This window comes from Musca autumnalis, unplaced genomic scaffold, assembly GCF_047663935.1.
Source record: "Musca autumnalis isolate F117 unplaced genomic scaffold, ASM4766393v1 scaffold_5, whole genome shotgun sequence".
Classification (NCBI taxonomy): domain Eukaryota; kingdom Metazoa; phylum Arthropoda; class Insecta; order Diptera; family Muscidae; genus Musca; species Musca autumnalis.
Genome location: NW_027412088.1, coordinates 93,841,494 through 93,862,510, shown reverse-complemented (window position 1 = coordinate 93,862,510; position 21,017 = coordinate 93,841,494). Strand labels below are relative to the sequence as shown.

The following is a 21,017-nucleotide window of genomic DNA, read 5'->3' as shown; positions in this document are numbered from 1 at the left end:
TTTCTTTCTACTGGCTGAGTCACTGCATATGGAAATTTGTATCACATATGTGCATCTTATATAAGGGTACATATAACTCCTAATATTATTCGCTTACACACTACTTATCAATTGTCATATCTCAAATAGCTGCCTAACTGTATCGATTGATGTGTGCTCGGGTATTGGCTTTGAAATTTTAATGAAATGCATTAATAACCAAATTATCTTTGGAACAACATCTTCAACTACATTGTAAAATGCCACAGCGACCATTCAATGCAGTTCTCGTTTAAACTTCGTCGTAAAAAGTCCACATTAATTCGAAAGAAATATCGCTCTCAATATGCAAAAACTATTGGTGCTGCTAAATATTGTGGTTTTATTTGGTATTGGCCTAACTAACTCAACTGGGTCTTATAACAGCCATAAAAAGATTTTGGGAAATATTGAAGATCCCCAACCCGAATTAATGGAATATGGTCAGGTAGCCTTGTACATGGTAATGCGGTACGTTAGTCCACGCACCAATACGCTGATTATAATGGAACATTGCCTAAAATTTTGTAATGAACATCGTCTATATCATGCAACGGTTTTGAAATTTTTTCTCAATAATTTGAATTATTCAATGGCTACGCAATTGTATTTCGGTCAACCGGACGAACGACCATGGGATTATAATATGTTTGTCGTACCAACATGGCGAGAATTTGAGTTAAGTATTTTGATGGTGTGAGTGAGTGAATGAATGGCAATATTTTATTGGAAAGTTAGCGACACGGGTACAGATATGAAGGCTATAGTAAAATGTATACCCGATTCTGTCGAAACAATTAAAAAATAATCAGTTAATACCCTAAGGCAAAAAGAAAGCAATGACAGCAATGGTGGACCTAAATGTAATATAAACAGATCCCTTATTTTAGAAATAAATAGCATTTTCGTGGGTGACAAAAGAAGTTTTGGAAGTATGTCTCATAAATTTATGGGGTCAGTGGGTCTAATTACTTCTCTTACAGGTCCTTTTAACACTTCCGTAAAAGGAGTACCTTCAGTAAAAATTTCGAAACGAATTCTGAAAAATCCTTAAACTGCGCTTTAGCGAATATGTTGAGCTTTTTTGAAGGAGGTTATTGAAGTTAAGACCTTCTGGAAACTTGATGTACTTTTGGAAGAAAGTTTACGATTTGCAAGGTTTCGCTCTAATCGGATACTCAATATGTGAGTTATGATGATCAACACTTAGTAGTTGAGTATTGGCAGTGGATTTAGAGATGTCCGATGCCCTTCAGCTGCATATTTGCGAAATTTTTGGTGGTACCCGAAGCTGACCTGATTTCTATGTGGAACAAATATTACATAGTGCAAAATTTGGAACAAATCAGTTACACCTTTAGAGATTCATTGTTCGCATTGTCCGGGATACCGGAAGGAATGAACCGATATGGCCCATCTTTGAACTTGATCTACGAGTGGACAACATAATAAGAGGACCAAATTATGGACCAGGCAGCAACCGTGGTTGCAGTGGTAAGCACGCGTCCGCCCTGTACTCAACAAAAAAATGTTGAGGTGATGGCCTTGGTCGAAGATATTTCTCTGCTTCTTCACTCAAAAGTCCACTATATTCTCGAGGTGGTACGAAAGACGGATCGGAGGAGAGTAAATAGTAAAATCGATTCCTCGGGTATTGCAATCGACCTGATGGTACTCGGTGTATTAGATTCTTATCGAATGGTATTGTTGGACTTGTCTTAAAGCTGACTGGGTTAGAATATAATCGAGTTGCTCCTATCGACCTCTGGTTAAAGTCGGCTCTAATGTAATCTCGAATGATTGATATCGTATTATAGGTTACTAGCAAAATGCCCGCTACTTCGTATGTGGAAGAGGAATAAAATTCAAATAAACAATACTTAATATGGAAATAGGAAACACTGGCAATTTTATTGTACTAATACCTATTTTACATGATATTTAATTTCATTTAAGTTCTGTTCATACTGCTTTAGTTCGAATTTCCACACCAAAAACAAGTTTCCATGTTTTATTAGAATCTTATACCGATATGCTCAAGTACAAACAACATGCATAAGTAAAAGGTAGATCAGTGGAAACCGCATTACATGAGGTAGTACACCACATAGAGAGAACCTTCGAGATGAAGTTGTATACTCTCGCAGTTTGCATCGACATCGAAGGAGCGTTCAACAACGTCAGCACCGAAACGCTAATCCACTCCTTAGACGAGTTTCAGGTAAACCGGGCCTTGAGGCACTGGATAGACCACATGCTAAGGAATAGATGGATAAGCTGCGCGCTACAAGACGTAACAAAAAGAGACGAAGTTGGTCGGGGGACGCCACAGGGAGCAATACTATCACCTCTCCTATGGGTTACCACCATAAATAGTCTACTAAGGATCTTACCCGACGAAGGATTTGAACCCATCTGCTATGCAGACGACGTTATAATACTTCTTAGGGGAAAGAATCCAAATATACTCTGTAGAAGGGCCGAAACGGCTCTAAAAATAGCATACAACTAGGCTAGGCCGAGAGGTCTAAATGTCAACCCGGAAAAAACAGAATTATGTCCATTCACTAGGAAAACGAAAATAGGAGCTTACGAAGAACCCGTTTTCCTAGATAAGATGATAAACATTTCTCCAACAATTAAGTACCTGGGAGTAATTCTAGACAGGAAACTTAAATGGAGAGACTATATTCAGGAAAGGGCTAATAAAGCCCACAGATGTTGGTCAACCTGCAGAAGAGCTATAGGCTCAAAATGGGGTTTCAATCCTAGGATGACACACTGGTTATACAGAAGCGTAATTAGGCCGATTCTAACCCAGCGAAAAGTTTGCCTCCAAAGAGGCAGTTAAATGATATGTACAAGTGATTTGGAAGTGCATCAAATTATGCATTTTCACTCATGATTTTTACAAGGGAGTGACCCCGGAAAGAGGCACTCCATTGCACCGCATTTTAACTGACCCTTTGGCATTGCATTTTAACTGAACCTTTGGCACTGCATTTTAACTGACCCTTTGGCATTGCATATTAACTGAACCTTTGGCACTGCATTTTAACTGACCCTTTGGCATTGCATTTTAACTGACCCTTTGGGGTAGAATAGGAGGCAGTCCAGAGCACGTGTTTTGAATAACAAAATAAAATGCATTTATTATTTGTGTAAAACAAAAATATTAATAACTTTATTTAATTAACATAAATTATGAAAATTCTCTATTGAATTCAATAGCAAACATGTGTTTTCCTCCGCTCTTTATTTAATCCAAGCTTAAGTGCTTTTGCTTCTTCTGCTAAATGGGTTTGATATTGTCTTCCCATCACCAGTTAAGATTTCGACATGTACTCCAACAGCACTCCATTGGGAAATTTTCTTCTCGTGAGTTACCGGAAAAATGTTCACAAATTAAATATTATTTAGTTTGTATTAACAAATGTTTGGGACATGTGGATCGATGGAACCCTGGAACGGATGCCAACTGGAAGCTGTGGTTTCACAGATGGGGCCGTTCTAGGGTGGAGAACGGGTCTGGGTCTATATATCGAAGACCAGGAAACTAGAATCTCCCTTCGACTGCCGGATCATAATACGATCATACAGACCGAAATCCGAGCGATCACAGAGTTGCTGAACTGGTTTAAAGCTAACACAAGGCCAATCACTGTAAACATCCTAACGGACAGTAAAGCAGCAATTAAAGCAATAACAAGCAAGACGGTGAAATCAAAAACTGTCCTGCAGTGTAAAAAATCAATCAACGACTACTCCCACCATGGTTCTGTTAACATTATATGGGTACCAGGACATAAAGGGATTAGGGGTAAAGAGATAGCCAACTCCTTGGCAAGGCAGCAAGCTACGATAAGCCTAGATAATGCTAAGCCTTTAAAAGCGGCGCGTCTAGAGTTAAAAGCATGGGCAGAAAACGCCCATACATCCCTCTTGAATACTGAAGAGAAAGGGAAAAATACAAAAATCCTCTGGGGAAACCCAGACGAGGATAAAACAAAGGAACTCCTTCAAATGAGTAAGAAAGGCATTAGTAGACTGACAGGCATCCTTACAGGACACCTTGGGCTACAAGCACACCTGCACAAAATCGGTTGTGCAGAAAGCAGCGAATGCAGAGCATGCGGAGAGGACGACGAAACGTTGGAACACTATCTCTGTCATTGCCCAGCCTAAGAAACCAATTTCTAGGAAATAACACTATACCAGAACTCCACCAAATTAGGGCAAGCGAGTTCAAAAACTTAAGAGATTATGTCAATGGCACAGAGTTTCTTAACTGATAAATTTATTTTCTTTTTAATAAATTAAGCAATAAAAAATTTACAGCCTGTTCATGTATGTCGACCGAAAGGTTTCTTGCGCTTCGGAAGTCGAAAAAAATCATTTTCTGTTCATGTAAACACCTTCCAAACGAAAATCTATGCGACCGACAAGCCATACGAAATAACACGTAAACGTACACTTTTCCTGTAAATTTGGGTTTATGTATTTCGAAAGGACTGTCTCTTGTAGAAAGAGAATGTCAAAATCACTCACTTGCTTTGTAGCTGTCGAGTAGAACGTAAACTCGCGAATAACACCGAAAATCTTGAAACAAATTTATGCAACACATTCTTAAAACAAAATAAAAATTCTATAGACACGTTTTAAAGGCTGTTTCATTCATTTTTTTGAAGAAATCAATCAAATAAAATAATTCAAAATACCGACACATTTTATTTTTCAAACAAAACAAATCACACATATTTCAATGTTTGTATGTATATGTGAATTTTGTTTTCATTTCTCATTTGGCTCTCATTTAAGGAACATAGTTGTACAAATGTACATTCAAATTAGTAGTATTTCGCATAGGACACGTAACGACAGTCGCACGATAGTTTGCGAAATACATGAACGCATTTTTAGACGGAAGTGAGTGCCTGCTTTCCTTTCGTACAGGTTTCCGTGCGACATACATGAACAGGCAGTTATTCCCCTTAGGCTTCCGAAATTAGAGCGCACAACAGGCCTATACTGGCTTAAGTGTATGCCCCATACGGGCATGTGGCGATTCTTATATTCGCCCCTCTTTTCAACCTAACCTAACATATACCGCATGGTAGAACAAATATAAGGTAAAGTTAATACTACAACAAATACAACTCGAACAACAACCACAAAGGAATTCGTTTTTGTTTGTAACGTTACTGCCAGTTGTATTTGTAAACAAAACAAGGAAATGTCTATAAATTATTGGAATTTGAAAAACTAATAATTTTTCACATTTGGTTGAATATTTTGGAAAACATGAATGAAAATTCGTTACATTTTCAATTTTTATGTTTCCACATCATTCCACTAAATGCATAAATTTTCGCAGAAAGTAGAATTTTTGCAGAAAAGTTTGGGGTCGCTGGAAATTCATAGAAACAGGAGAAGCTGTTTCAATGTTTTGTTTTAGAAATCAAAGAAGCACATGTTTATTAGGGCTTTATTTTTTTAAATTTTAACAAAATACCTCACATATTAAAAAACGTTGTATCGCTTCTACAAGCGGGGATTCGTTCGAACTTGGAGGAGGTTACATATCATTGATATGAAGAAGTCTTTTTGGGAAATGGTTTTTTCCGAATGATATATTTTTTTCTCAAAAAATATATGCCCCTAATGTACATTAGAAATAGAAATAAATGTATAAAATGTCATATAAAATTTGACACTAACGTAACAACCCAGTTTAGTCAGCTGTGTATTGCTGCTACCTTTTCTTATTCTACCATGCCTATACCGTTTAAGGGCATTTTAAAGATTTTTTTCACTTTTCCAACCGAATTAGTTGTAATAATTTGTGATATCAAAGTGTAGAAAAACTTTGTTCAAAAAATGTTACTTAATGTGCACACTTTGACATGGCCCCTTTATAACAGTAAATTTTTTTGTGACATTTCAATTTAGGCCTTTTTGTTATTTTAAAACAATTATTGCATAGATCTACGTTTTCAATGAATTTATTAAAACGTTTGGAATACAAATTTTGTTGAAAAGATACGTTTGACTTTGAAAATTTGAAGGAAGGGGTTCCATGCGATGACGTGGCACCTTTTGCGTTCGTTCAAACGAAGTCCTGAAAGATCCGACCTTTTCATTAGCATTTGAACCAATGCACAGAGGGGAAACATAGGCCTAAAGTTGCTCAAAACTCAAAATATGAAAATCGTTCTTTTATGAAAAAATGTTGATAAACGGCAACCAGACTCTTTTCTACATTTGCTATAACCATCCTCGACTTTGTAAGATAAACCAATCCAATGCAGCAGTCGATTGAGCTCAGCCATACTGAAAACAAAAAGTAAATTTTTGAAAACTAAGAAATTAGGTGAACATTAAAATGACATTATTTTCGCGAAAATTTATATTTTTCAAGATTTATTGTTTTTGTATAGTCTCCGAACAAGATTAGCATTTAAAATTTTCAGATTGATTTTACATCTTTGCTCTTTAATAATGGTGATACATACCCTCTTTATGAAATTTTTTATGATAATTTTTAAGATTACTACAATTTCAATAGTGAAAAAGTCTATTTCCCCGTCGTTTCCCGACTATAGTTTCTTCTAATGTTTTATGCGCTTGAGTCTCAAATATCAGATTCAATCATAACAAGTAAAAAAAGTATCAGTCGGCTTTGCCGACAGAGATATACCCTCAGCCTGTGTATATTGAAACAATTTTTTCCCAAAACACGTATGTATTTAGTGGGTTTTAAAAATTTTGGGCGTTTGAACCAACAAAAAAGTTGATTAGGATTAAAGATCAAAAGTTATGCGGAGGAGATACTAAAAGGAATGGATCGACATTGACCGTTATGGAAGTGGATCTCCAGCCACTACATATGGTGCCGTAGGGGGGTTTTTACACTCTTCGGGCTGTTTGCTCAAGAAGTATGGACTTGCCCCTAAAAAAACTCTTCCCTTCGTAATTGAGGCAGCGAATGCAAGTTGCTTCAACGAAAATCAAAGCGATTCGATATCAGGTCTTAAAGTGAACTTATCCGACATTTTGTGTGGGAGGTACCGGATGGAGTGGACAAATATAGTCCATATTTGAACCTGATCCATATCTGGTAGATATATTAGGATGTGTAAAGTATAGACCAATTCTGCCACTCCCTTCAATAGTTACCGTACGAACAATTTTTCAGAACATTTTTGAACTTTTGTGGGGGCGGTACCTGAAGGAGTGGACCGATATGGCTTATCTTCAAACTTAAACTATGTTTGGACAAAATATTACTAAGGCCATATTTTGGACCGAATCGGCAGATCCGTTCGAGAGTTATCTTGAGCTCTAACCCCTCACACGGTGTCATAAGGGTTTTTTGCAACTTTCATGCTATTTTCTCAGGAAGTATGGACTTGCCCCTGATGGTACTTGTACCGTCGTATGGAGGGCAGTGAATACAAGTTTCGAAAACAAAAATCAGAGCGATTCGAGAGGTACCCGAAGGAGTGGGCCTATTGAGACCATATTGGAACCTCATATTACCCTGGTAGAAAGTTTACGCTATACAAAGTATGGACCAAATCGGTCACTCCCTTCAAGAGTTATCGTGCGCACAAACTTTCCGAACATTTTCGAACTTTTGTGGGGGAGGTACCGGAAGGAGTGGACCGATATAGCCCATCTTCGAACTTAAACTAAAATATTACGAAAGCCAAAATTTGAACCGAATCGGTTCATCCGTTCGAGAGTTATCGTGCGCTCCAGCCAGCAGGACAGACAGACGGACGGACATGGCTAGATCGACTCCAAATTGTCTGAAACACATTTCGTCCAAACATACTTGGGGTCTAAAACCATTATTTCGATGAGGCACATTTTCATCGTATCAAAGTGTATATACCCTCCATAGCCTAAAGGCTGAGGGTATAAAAAATTGCGCATATTTGCGCCATTCCGAAAAAATCTAATTTTTCTCAACTAAAATATGAAATATTTTTATATGGAATTGCAAGTTTTACTCACACTAAATTTTGTTCCGCCTTATAACCGGGGCATTATTCAGTAACATTCACGGCTTTTCTCATGTGAATTGAGAAAAATTTAATTTAAGTAAGTTTCAAAAAATAAAATTTGGAATGAAATATATGTATATGGGACTATATATACATCTGTACCAATTTGTTTGAAAATTGGCTCAATGTTTTTTTAGGCTAGTTCGGGTTGCATGTGTCAAATTTCAGTGATTTTGGTGCATTTTTATCTCATATCAGATGTGAATATATATGGAAGCTGCATCCAAATCTGGACCGATTTTCATTATTTTCTATAGGATTAATCCTTATACAGAAGATATGCTTTGTGCAAAATTTTATATCAATCGGACTATAAATGAGCTTTCTAGGGCTTTTGATCAACTTTTAACACAAATTTGCAATGCAAAGAAAGTGGTGAAAGATCCGATCTTTTCATCATCATTTGAACCCATGCAAAGGAAGTCGTGAAAGATCCGATCTTTTCATCAGCTTTCAACACATTCCATCGATCCATTGGAGATGCATTTTGTGTTTTTATTTATACACCTTTTTCTAAATATATAAGATTAATTATTTATAATAGGCTTGATGTTGTCGGAGACTCGAAATCACAACCAGCGTTGTTAAAACTCTCGTCATAATGATAATGTCATTGCAAAGGGTTGGTGAAAATTACATGTCAAAGCATTGGTGTAAATGACATGCTTAGGATCCAAAAATGAATAGCATCTTTTGGGGTCCACGCTCATAAAAAATTCATCGATGAAGATGCTTAAAAGATGACATGCCAGATCACTTGCACCCATGATTGAATGGCATCTTTGGCATCGAACATTTTGCTGGGTACATGTAGAAACATCTCATGCATTTTTAAGACAAATTTTTATAAACATTTCATCTATCGGTTCACTCAATACCAGTGCTTCAATGTTCAGTATAATTTAATACTTCTTGTACGATTACGATTAACAGTGAAACTGACAAATAAATAATAAATCAGAATTCCACCACTATTCATTAGCCCAATATCAAATTCATTGCACTTTAGTACTTATCGCACACTAATTATATAATTCGAGCTTCATTCCTACACCCAACAACAAATTACAGCTCTATCTATTCCCCCAAAACTAATTAAAGTAGTATTTAGTACTTATCCCCTCTATAATGTCAACTACAGAGTTTCACAATTTTCATCTCTATCTCTTTACGCAAAAACAATTTGGACCAAATTATGTGCCTTTTAGTACTTGTCGTACATATAAGCACTAATTTCGGGAATCTTCTTTTTATCCCCATTCTACATATCAACAGTAAATTTAATACCAGTTGTAGCAAATACCAAAATGTACCAAATTTTGTACCATTTAGCGCTTTTAGTACACATACATACATACGTAAGAATATCTAGAAAAATTTCACATTAACTCTAATTTTCAGCTATCCATCTCTACCCATTTACCCAAATCTAAATTGTACCATTTATTACTTTTCGTACAAATAAGTAATGACTTGTTAAATAAATTAATTCAAAATACTCAAATCAACTCATTTTGCAACTCCAACAGATATCTTAATAAAAAATTCAAGATTACAGCTTCTTCCGTTCACCCAAGTACAATTTGTATCACATTTAGATGTAGTACTTTTCGTACACATATGTACGAATTTCCATAACTGCATCCCTATCTCAATCCTACACTCCAACAGTAATCTTAATTTTAAATTTCAGGATTCTGACTCTATCAGTCCACCCAAATCCAACTTGTAGCAAACATAATACCATTTAGTACTTTTCGTACAAAAAAAAAGCTATTTCAATCATGCACTACAACAGTAAACTAAAAGTTCTCAAAGTACCTCCGTATCTAAATCCTTCCAATCTTTATTTCAAATTTCAGGATTCCAGCTCTATCCGTATACCCAATACAAAGGTACAAAATTTAGTACCAATTAATACTTTTTGTACACATAAGTACGAATTTCCAAAACTATCATCACATTTCAATCCTACACTCCAACAGTAATCCCAATTCCAAATTTCGGGATTCCAGTTCTAACGGCTCGCCCATATTCAAATTGTACCAAACTTAGTACCATTTAGTACGAATTTCCAAACATACATTCATATGTCAATCCTGTTGGATAATTGTAATTCAATATTTAAGGATTCCAGCTCTATCCGTTGATCCAAATCCAATTTGTACCAAATTTAGTATCATATAATATTTTCGTACACATACAGTGTCGGCCAAAACTAAAGCACCCCTTAAGTACATTTTTTTAAATGGTATTTGTTAAGAAACATAATTCTTTCGCCTGAAATAATTAATAATTTCACAAGATGTGCGTGTGTCATCCAGAATTAAGGATACGCAACGAAATATTGATTTCAATAGTTTTTGGTTTACCTCGAATTGGGGGGTGCTTTAGTTTTGTACGCTTACATTTGCGACCTAAAATGTTTTTTTAATTTTAACTTTTGCTTATTTAATTTTGAATTTCTTATGTTTTGTATTTTCCAATAATAAAGATATAAATAAATAAAAAGAGAAATATTTTGGCCGACACTGTAAGTACTAATTTCAAAATAACCTGCATACATTGATTCTACACTCCAGAAACAATATTAATATCCGTTCACCTCAGGGACGTAAGCAGGGGGGGGGGGCATATGATATTGTTCTGAAGGTTCTGTACTGAAAATGTACTTTATCAACAAGTTGTCTGAAGAAATATTGAATTTTTTTGTTTGAATACGCTCTTTGAAAGAAACTTCCAGCAAAACTGAATTCCTCCCTTATGCCATGGCTGTGTTTTGGAATTCGTATTCAAAAGATTACAAATTCATTATTGTGCGGATTAGAAGTACATAAAATGAAGTGCCTATTGGACAGTATGTACGACATATTAAGGGGTTTCCGTGGAGTATATCTCGAAAACCAATTAGCAAATTGATATACGGCCTGTATCAAAATTTTGTATTCCTATTTTATATTAACTTATTGCTAAATAGTGGGAGAAAATTGTGGAGAAAAATTTATTGTTGTGCATCATAAAGTGATGATATCTGCTATAAATAGCATGCCCATCTGAATTTTTTCCTATCAGTAACAAATTCGTTGCTGAAAGCAACCGTAAACGAAATTAATGCTCAAACTTTGATTATTTGGTATTGTATTATAATCTGCTGTTATTTGTATTGTATATAACGGTGCTCTTGAATCAACTTTAAACGAATGAATCTTACACCTGGGTTTATAGATGAAAAAATAAAAAACGCATTTTTAGGGTTTTTCAGGTTTTGACCATTTTGCTGGAAAACCACAAGCCCTATCCAAATGGAAATAAAGAAAATGTTGTAGCAGTGAAAATGTTTGTTCTTTTATGATATTTTCCAACGTTTTACTATTTTTGAGATATAGAAATTCAAGTTGGGACAATTCACTGACTGTATCGTCTCCTTATAAAACAATGTCAGACAGCAATTTCCCAACTTCAATTTATATATCTCAAAAATGATACAACCAAGGAGCCAATTTTCAAAGCTACACAATTTTCCTTAGCCCCATTTCGATAGGACTTGCAGTTTCCAAGCAAAGTAGCGAAAACCTAAAAATGTGAACTTTGACCGCGATTTTTTTAAAAATCCCTCCAGCGATTTTTTGTTTGTGGATTTTTCTCATCTATGAACATTGCTGTTTCAGAATCCGCAAGAACTTCCCGGTTTAACGTTGGTTCAAGAGCACCGTGATATTGTACCCTCAGCTGTTAGGCTAATGGTAAAAATGTAACCCGCGTTACAATTTGGAGTCGATTTATCCCAGTTCGTCCGTCCGTCAGTCAGTATGGCTCGAGCGCATTATAACTCTCGAACAGATCAAAAGATTTTGTCCAAAATTTGGATCTCGCAATATTTTGTTCAAAGTTCCTTTGGACACGTCCCTAGCCAGACTTCAAAATGTTTCCCTAAAATCGCGAGCAAAGTCCAATTCGATTTGTTCGAGACCTAGAGTACTTTCGAATATGGATCGATTCACTTGAGGGCTTGTTTACAGCGATATTGTATTTTTTGTGGGTGAGTCAATGGTTATATCAGTATTGGTCCAAAAGCTGTAAATCTTACGCCGTACAGTGGTTCAGAAACGTTTTTTCCTGGTCAAAATTCTGTAACTTTTGAACGGATAGAGATACATTCATAATTCTTTTTTTGTTAGACAGATAACACAATTATCTTACAGATGAATTATAAGCGGTCAAAGTTAAACTTTTGAGATTTTTAACTATTTTTCATCAAAATATGTGTGTTTTTGTGGTTTTTATATCTTCCTATGTATTAAAGATGGTCAAATACCAACAAATAAACAAAATAATTACCAAAAAAAACTAAAAAAAAAATTCAAAAAAATGTCGAAATTTTTTTTTCAAAAATTTGTAAAAAAGAATTTTACAAAAAAAATAAATTTTTTCAAAAATAAAAAAAAATTCTCCTTGAGTTTTAATAAAACTTATATAACTCGTATAAAAACTCATATGCTCAAAAAAGTTGTAATTTGTGTCAAAAAACTGTATGGAAACAGTATGGAAAAACACACATTTTTACCCATGTAATTTCAATAAATTAAAAAAAGTGTTAAAAGGACGGAACGGGACGGGTACAAAAGTATATATGGGCTGGAAGAGGAGACTCTCGGGCATCTTTCTGTGAAAATTCTTCCATTTTTTTTGCAATGAAGCTACAGGTCGTAATTTTGATCGGATGGTCAAGAAATTTTGGTTGCTTATGGGGGTCCCAAAGAGAAAAAGGCATATTATTTTTGGTGGTAGTCGGATTATATTCCCCAAAAGAAATGTTTACCAGTGAAAAGCTTATGCACAGGGGTAGTGGTGTATGGTATCATATGGTCGGCCCCATCCCGTCTATAGCCTTTGCTCACTTGTTTTTAATGTAACTTTCTAAATGTTTAGTTGGATTTCATTGACTCTTTCACTTCTGGTAAAATAGTAAAGCTTTGGTGTTTTTATGCACTTAAAGAATGTTATTTTCTTACAATGATACAAAACGTTTTTAGTGGCACTGAAATTAGTGTGTTATATATGGTAATATTCAAAAATGTTTTACAATCGTTGAAGTTGAGGTTCACCATTTAATAAGTCGCGAACTGTCAATATATTTATTTTTTAAATTGAAGTGTTTTAGGTGGGGTCGCATAAAATGAACCATAACAAATAATTTATGTGGAAGCTGTGTTAGTGGTAATATTAAACAAGTAAAAAGTCGTTAAGTTCGGCCGGGCTGAACTTTTTATACCCTCCACCATAAAATAGTCTTAATTAAAATGGAATAATTAGGGTCCTTTTACAATTTTAGGTGGGACAACTTTTCGATAATGGTTAGACTTCTACTGCCTCCCGCTATTGCTTAAATTACACTGTGAACACAAATGTTGGGAAAGAGATAATTCCTTTTGGAGATGAAAGCCCTTGGTGTGTGTATATTAAAAACCCCGAAGGACAGATGCGCCGTGATTCGAACTTCCGCGTTATGGCGTGATGAAGTTTTTGCAAGAGACCCTGTAAGCTATCATGAATTAGCATTATATCTTTGTTTGTTGTTTTTGTAGAGCACTTAAGCAACAGTAAACAAAGATATAACGCGAATTCCTGATGGCCCACAGGGTCTCTAACAAAAATTTCATCACGCCATAAGGCGGAAGTTCGACTCACGGCGGATCTGTCCTTCGGGGTTCATAATATACTCACCAAGGCCTTTCTTCTCCAAGAGGAATTTTCCGTGCACCAGGCTTTCACCTCCATTTTGTTGCACAGTGTGAAAGGTACCACCTACGCGGCTATATCAAAGAGTCAACCTATCATTAAATTTTTTGGCGGAAAAGTTTTATAGCTGCAGGGACCATCAAGAGTCAAATTGAGGGTAGTTTCATCAAAACAATGTAGACCCTCAAAAATGGACACATGTTGACGAATTTTAGTGAAGAAATTTCGTGACCACTGAAAATTCCCGAAAAACGGGAGGTAGAGTTATATGGGGGGATATACCAAAACATGGACCTATATTGACGATTGTTTTTGAATAGACAAAATTGTAGCTGAAATTCTCAAAATACCGAAAATCGGGAGATACCGTTATATATATGGGCTATACCAAAACATGGACCTATGTTGACGATGTTTGGTGGAGATGTTTCATGACCACTGAGAACCTCAAATGTCAAATTGCAGATATTTCGGTTACAAATTGTGGCTAAAATTCTCAAAATACCGAAAATCGGGAGGTACCGTTATATGGGAGCTATACCAAAACATGGACCTGTGTTGACGATGCTTGGTGGAGATATTTCATGACCACTGAGAACCTCAAGTGGCAAATTACAGCTAGTTCGGTTAAAAATTTTAGCTAAAATTCTCAAAATACCGAAAATCGGGAGGTACCGTTATATGGGGGCTATACCAAAACATGGACCTATGTTGACGATGTTTGGTGGAGATGTTTCATGACCACTGAGAACCTGAAATATCAAATTGCAGATATTTCGGTTACAAATTGTGGCTAAAATTCTCAAAATCCCGAAAATCGGGAGGTACCGTTATATGGGAGCTATACCAAAACATGGACCTATGCCCATATCCTTTGGGATACACGTTTGTTGATCACTAGGAACCCTAAGTGCCAAATTATAGCTAATTCGGTCTGCAAATGTGGCGAAGAACGTCAAAATACCTCAAATCCGGAGGTACCGTTATATGGGGGCTATACCAAAAAGTGGACCGATATAGCCCATCTTCGAACTTGACCTGCCTATGGAAAAAAGACCCTCGGGTGCAAAATTTCAGCACTCTATCTCAATTATTGCGGACGCTAGAGTGATTACAACAGACGGACAGACAGACAGACAGACAGACAGACGGACAGACGGACATGGCTAGATCGTCTTAAAATTTTATCCTGATCAAGAATATATATACTTTATAGGGTCGCAAATGATTAGTTCGATGTGTTACAAACAGAATGACAAACTTAATATACCCTCCATACTATGGTGGAGGGTATAAAAGTGGGTAAAAATGTGTTGAAGTTTACAAGTTTTTTTTTGTGTTCTTTCTTGATTTCTGGTCAAACCACGGAAAATTCAGACCTGAGATCAAAGAAATAATTGAAGAATACCCCTTGGGCAACATGGTTCTAATGTATGACTTTTCGATATATACACTGCATCCCCCTAAAATCGATGCTGACATTTTGAAGTTTTGAAATATGGGTTTTTTGAATTTTTCTTATAATTGGAGGGCGCAACCAGATAAATACCCAAGCTATTTATTGGATTGTAGAACTCGTGATTCCACGTGGTTTGATGTATATCTCATGAGTCTGCTTCATACAGTTCCCAAGTAATAGGAGTCCAAAGTCGAAATGTTGGTGCATAAATTTTCTTTAGAAACCTATTTTTTGGCTACAAAATTTACAACTGTGACTCAGGTAACCTTGAACCCCGCGTGATTTTAGTTTTTTTACGCGCCAGATCTAACGAACCCTCCCGCTTTCAAATCCATCCACTAAAACGGCGGTTATAGATACCTTGAAAGTAGGAAATTCTGCAAAATTATATTTTGATGATTCCGCGCATTGAACCTCGATTTTCTTTGGTTATTTTTACATAAATGTAATCCTTTATACGCGATTATATTATTTTCCAAAACCGTGTGGCATAAATTACCGAGATTCTGGAGTAATATTCGTATTTCGTATAAAATAGAATTTGGTAGCGATTCTTGACGAATTTGTTTAAAATTTGTTATAATGACGTATTTTTATAGGCGGTCACTTAAATCGGATGCACCTTATAATCTTATGAACATCGCACAATTTTTACCTACATTAAGGTTTTTTGAACAGTAAGATGCAGCTCATGGCACACTTTTGCCGCTGAATGAAAAGTGGAAAATCGCTACATATTGATAGAGATGCACTCGCTGTATCTGAAAACCGCATGCGCATTAACTGATTTTAAGGAATTCGCGAATTATACGTTTTTTAACCTTTATGCTTTTTCTTTGGTTGTAATTTCAATATTACTTTCTATTTCATTATCCTATTGTTTATCAAAGTAAGCAAATATACTTTCGGGTTTGTCATCGCATTTACCCTGAAGAAGTTTCAGCGAAGTCCGTCAGTCCTTGCATCGAAATTTAGCGAAATAGTAGAATAACTCCCAAAATTTGAAATAATATTCCAACAATAAGTTTTCGTCTTTTGTTGTTGCTGTAATATGGCAGTTATAAATCCTATCGTTAAAATTTTGGTCTCATATTTTTCTACGCGTTGTCTAGAATCTGTACGTATTTTTAATTTATTTTTTCGAGTTTTATCTGGACTCTAAATTAGAATAAATTAAATTTACTCCAAGATTTTTTCAGTATTTCTTGATTCTCCGCGAAAATAGAAATAAATTTAGTAAATATTTAGGCATCTACGGATAGATATTAAATGCTGTTAACGCTTTATATATACATTTTCTTATTACAGCAAAAATTGAATTTTTAAATATTTGTTCTTTATAAGGGAATAAAACCCCCCATAACTTTGGAGCGCAGCATCCAATTTTGTGAAAGCAAAAAGGTTTGAAACTACAACTTTTTTTCTTAATCTATGTTCCAAAAATTGCGGATGTGCTCGCAAAAATTTTTTTAAAATTTCTTCCAATGGAATTGCAAAAGAAATTCGAAATTTACCATATGTACTTTAAAGAATAAACGGCGTTATGTTCGGGTCGAACTGTTTACATCCTCCAAACACTGTATATATCTATTCCACATATTCGCACTTTTTGCATGGAAGTTCTTCCACCAAAAGTATTTCCAAAATCCGAATTTTTAAAAATTATGCTAATAGCCTCAACAACACAACACATTGTCGTATGTCAAACTGTCCTGAGTATGCTTATGTCAAATGACGTCTGGCGACACTGTGTGTTGCCTAGGCCAGAAGGTTTTTAGTGTCCCTAATACATAAAATCATAAAAAAAAACCCTTTAAAATAGCTTTACGTAACGATTTTTAATTTTCATGATTTTTGGTGAAGTTGGGCACAAATTTCAAGCTTCCAGCTCTATCCATTCACCCAAAAATCAAATTGTATTACATTTAGTACCATTTAGTATTTTCCATATACATGTAAGTACGGATTTCCAAAACTAACTTCGTATCTCAACCCTACTCTCAAACAGTAATCTTAATTCCAAATTTCAAGATTCCAACCAACTCCAAATTGTATCAAATTTAGTACCATTTAGAACTTTTCGTACACCCAAGTACGGATTTCCATACCAACTTTCTTATATCGACACCACTTCCCAACCTTGATTCCCACACCTAATTTCAAGATTCTAGCTATATCCAATCAAAATATACAATTAGTACCAAATTTTGTAACTTTTAGTACGTTTCGTACACTTGTAGTACGAATTTCCAAACCCTCATTCCAAATTTCTAGCTTTTCCCGTTTGCCTAATACAAAGGGTACCATATCTAGTACCTTTTATTACTTTTCGTGTGAGTCCTAGAGTCCAGTCATAGTTGCTCAGCTTGGAAATATTCCTAAAAAAATATTCTTATTATAGTCCTTAGAAAAAAATAAGTACACATACCTTACTAATTACAGTGCCTTCTTTCTCTCTTTCTGTCATTTCAGAGCTCTGCAAGTGAAAATACCGAAAACCATTTATGATCGTCAATATTATTTCTTCATTATAGTCACCTGGTTTATGCCGATTCGAGATCTTCATTTCAATAATATGAAGAGAATTTTCGAAATATGTCGCAAAATTAATGTCAAGAATGCCGTGATTATGATGAAACCTTCCGGCGAGAAGTTCATAAGCTTCTACACTTATTCGCTGTATACCGGAGATCATTGCAATACCGATTTGACAATCAAAGAAATCAATCGCTATGAAAATGGTCGCTTTAAAAACGATTTCTTATTTCCCGATCATATGAAAAATTTCCACGGTTGTAATCTGACAGTGTGTGGTCATATTATACCGCCATTGCTTACATTTAATGGCGATCGAAGCAATGAACAGCACTTGAAGGAAATGCATCGGTTGGACGGTATAGAGGGAGAGATATTGAAATTGGTCGCCTCAACGATGAACATGAAATTGGAATATCGTTTTACACCGAATTATTATAATCCCGATAAGAATTTCAACTTGAGTGGATGTCTGGCAGATGTAAGTTGGTTAGACTGTGTTTAGACACTCAAACTGGAAAGAAAATTTTTCTTCTCAATTTCTTCTAAAATTTCCTTGTTGTTTAGACACGGAAATCATGTTTATGTGAATTTTATAATTTTTCTTATTCTTCTTCACACTCATTTTCTCATTGCGCCGTTCAAAAACAAAGCCAGGGCAAAATTGTAATGAAAAGTAAAAATGGACGTGTGTGATAAACAATTAATTATTAAAGGAATCCTTGAATTGCATTTTAATTTTGATATTTCCACTTATTTCGAATTGTTTTTGCTTAAAAAATAGTTTTTCCTCCAAATGGTTTTTTTTTCAATTGTCTCCGCTGTTGTTTGTTTCTCGACAGAGAAAATAAAATGAAAGAAAATGCAAAAACAAATCTGCAGCCAACAGAATTTGCCAGTACAGAGGTGTGTGTACCCCCTCTTATTCCTCTCTACTCCCTCACCCATAAACTCAATTTTCTTTCCCATCAACTTTCCCTGTATAAACAGGGACTTAAGGAATGTCAATTAAAGATAACTAAAGCGTGCGTACCTACCCCGATCAGTTTTGCCTGTCGATTTTGCGGAAATATCGATTACTGTCAAAAAATCTAACAACATCATAGAATTTTGTGGTTGCCAAAAATGAACGGCCACACCGGCAAGCAACTGATTATTCGAGCAAAACTGATCGTGTGTAGTGTAGTCGTGTTTTTGGCGAGAAAACTTCAAAATGTATATGAAAATTATATTTTTGAGACTTTTTAAGCATTTCATATATGTATATTAACATTTTTCTCTAAAACGTATACTTTTCCTATAACCGGGCCTTCTTTTAAAAATGTCGAAAACTTGTAAGGGTAATACAGGTGTATTCTTACATGACAATCCCTTAGTAAATAAAAATAAATACTCTTATTATATTCCTTACAAATCCCTTAAATGTTAAATTTAGGATTAAATTTGTATGGTATACTCGTATTTAAATTTTTCATCAAAAGTCGAAAATTACAGAAAAGTCGATTTTTTGAAATGCTTGCGTTTTAGACAAAATGCGTGGAAATGCATTGTCCAAATGAATCTTTATAAGCGTGGAATGATATATAATAGACAATAGGTCTGTACGATAACTCAAAAGTTTGTGCAAATTTGTGCAAACTTTTCCAAATGCTGTTCGATAACAAACTTGCTCAGTGATAGAAGACTGGGAGGTGTTGCAAGTACTCGCAAGAACTTGCAAATACTTTTTACTTGCGAAATTATCGAACAGGCCCAAAACTATAACAAAATGCAAAAAAAAGCACACACACGCACACAAAATTATGCGAAAATACCTGAATTTTACGTCTATTTTTGCAAACACTTTTTGTGATGTTTAAATTGAGGTTTAAGTTTTACACAAAAATCGAGTTATCGAAAAACCTACGCGTATTTTTACAATAGGTCTGTCTGGTTACCCTAAAATTTGTAACAATTTCTACCAATTGTTACTGGAAGTCGTCTGTTAACACAAAAGTCCAACAAAAGAGAGCGAATCGAGAGAGACAGTTCTTTTACTGAGAGTTTGCAAATTCTTGCTGGACAACTCTCCTTCCTCCTGCAAACAATAAATCAGCTGTTTTTAATTATTCGAAGTCAATTTTTTTGGAGAACAAAGTTGCAAAGTGGAAAAAATCTTTTGTTGAGGTTATTTTCTTTTTTATTTTTAATCATGATGAAATAATAAGGTGGCGTAAAACGACCAGCTGATTGGTTTCAATCTGTCAATTTTTTTGTTATTGTGAATTAATTGTATGAAATCGTAAACAAACATTTTGACAGATTGAAGAATTTTCGGTCAAATCAGAGTTGTACTTTTTCTCCTTACGTGACCTTATAAATAGATCTTGTTTTTAATCAAATATAACATTTTTGCTTGCTTTGGTTCCTTTAACGGCAGACAAATTGTTCTGTTTTAGCAAATCAGCTGATTGCTTGCTGGTTTTTGCAGGGAAGGTGTCTGTTTACTTTTTACATTTTTCTTGCAAAAGAGAATAAAAACTCCTTACTCTCCGAGAAAGTTCTTGCTGGATAATTCTTGCTGGGAAAGTAACCAGATAGACCTAATATGTATGTCTGTTCGATAACTTCGTAAGTAAAAAGTTCTTGCAAGTACTTCGCATTTCTTTTTTACTGATCATGTACATATGTTATCGAACAGCATTTTGTACAAATTTGTACATACTATTATAGCCCGTTTCCACGGTACGTCGTTCGTTCTCTATTCGTTGTTCGACCCTCAAATACGAATAATAGCCCGTTTCCACGGTACATCGTTCATTATCTATTCGTTGTTCGACCCATAACTACGAATAAATTACTTATTTCCCCACACAAAATTCTATGAACGAACGACGATTTTTCTACGTTGTTCGAGTAGAAATACTCTCTGAACGAGGAATAAAAAAGTCCCATCCCTAACAAATGAGAGAATTTATCGAAAAAATTAATTATGACATGTCTAAATTCAAAATTGAAAAATTTGTTGAAACACAAAAATTTTTAGAAAAAAGAAAAAAGATGAATGAAAATTAATGAACTAAACATTTTATATAGATGCAGAAGGATGAAGGTTGCGTTTCCTGATTAATTCCACACACATTTCTTGTCCATTAGTTCAAAATCGCGTAAAAAATCAGAAACAAAAAGGAAACAAATAACTGAAAGTCTGTATACAC

The 21,017-nt window shown here is 35.2% G+C and overlaps 1 protein-coding gene across 1 annotated transcript in view; it reads left to right on the top strand.

Annotated features, from left to right (window-relative positions):
* Positions 1 to 260: 260 nt before the first annotated feature.
* LOC141386536 (uncharacterized) overlaps positions 261 to 21,017 on the top strand; it is a 34,619-nt gene continuing 13,862 nt past the window's right edge. The window contains exons 1-2 of the mRNA XM_073955185.1: positions 261 to 696; positions 17,758 to 18,301. Of these exons, the coding sequence (XP_073811286.1) occupies positions 326 to 696; positions 17,758 to 18,301 (915 nt within the window). The 5' untranslated portion in view covers positions 261 to 325. The remainder of the gene's footprint in view (positions 697 to 17,757; positions 18,302 to 21,017) is intronic.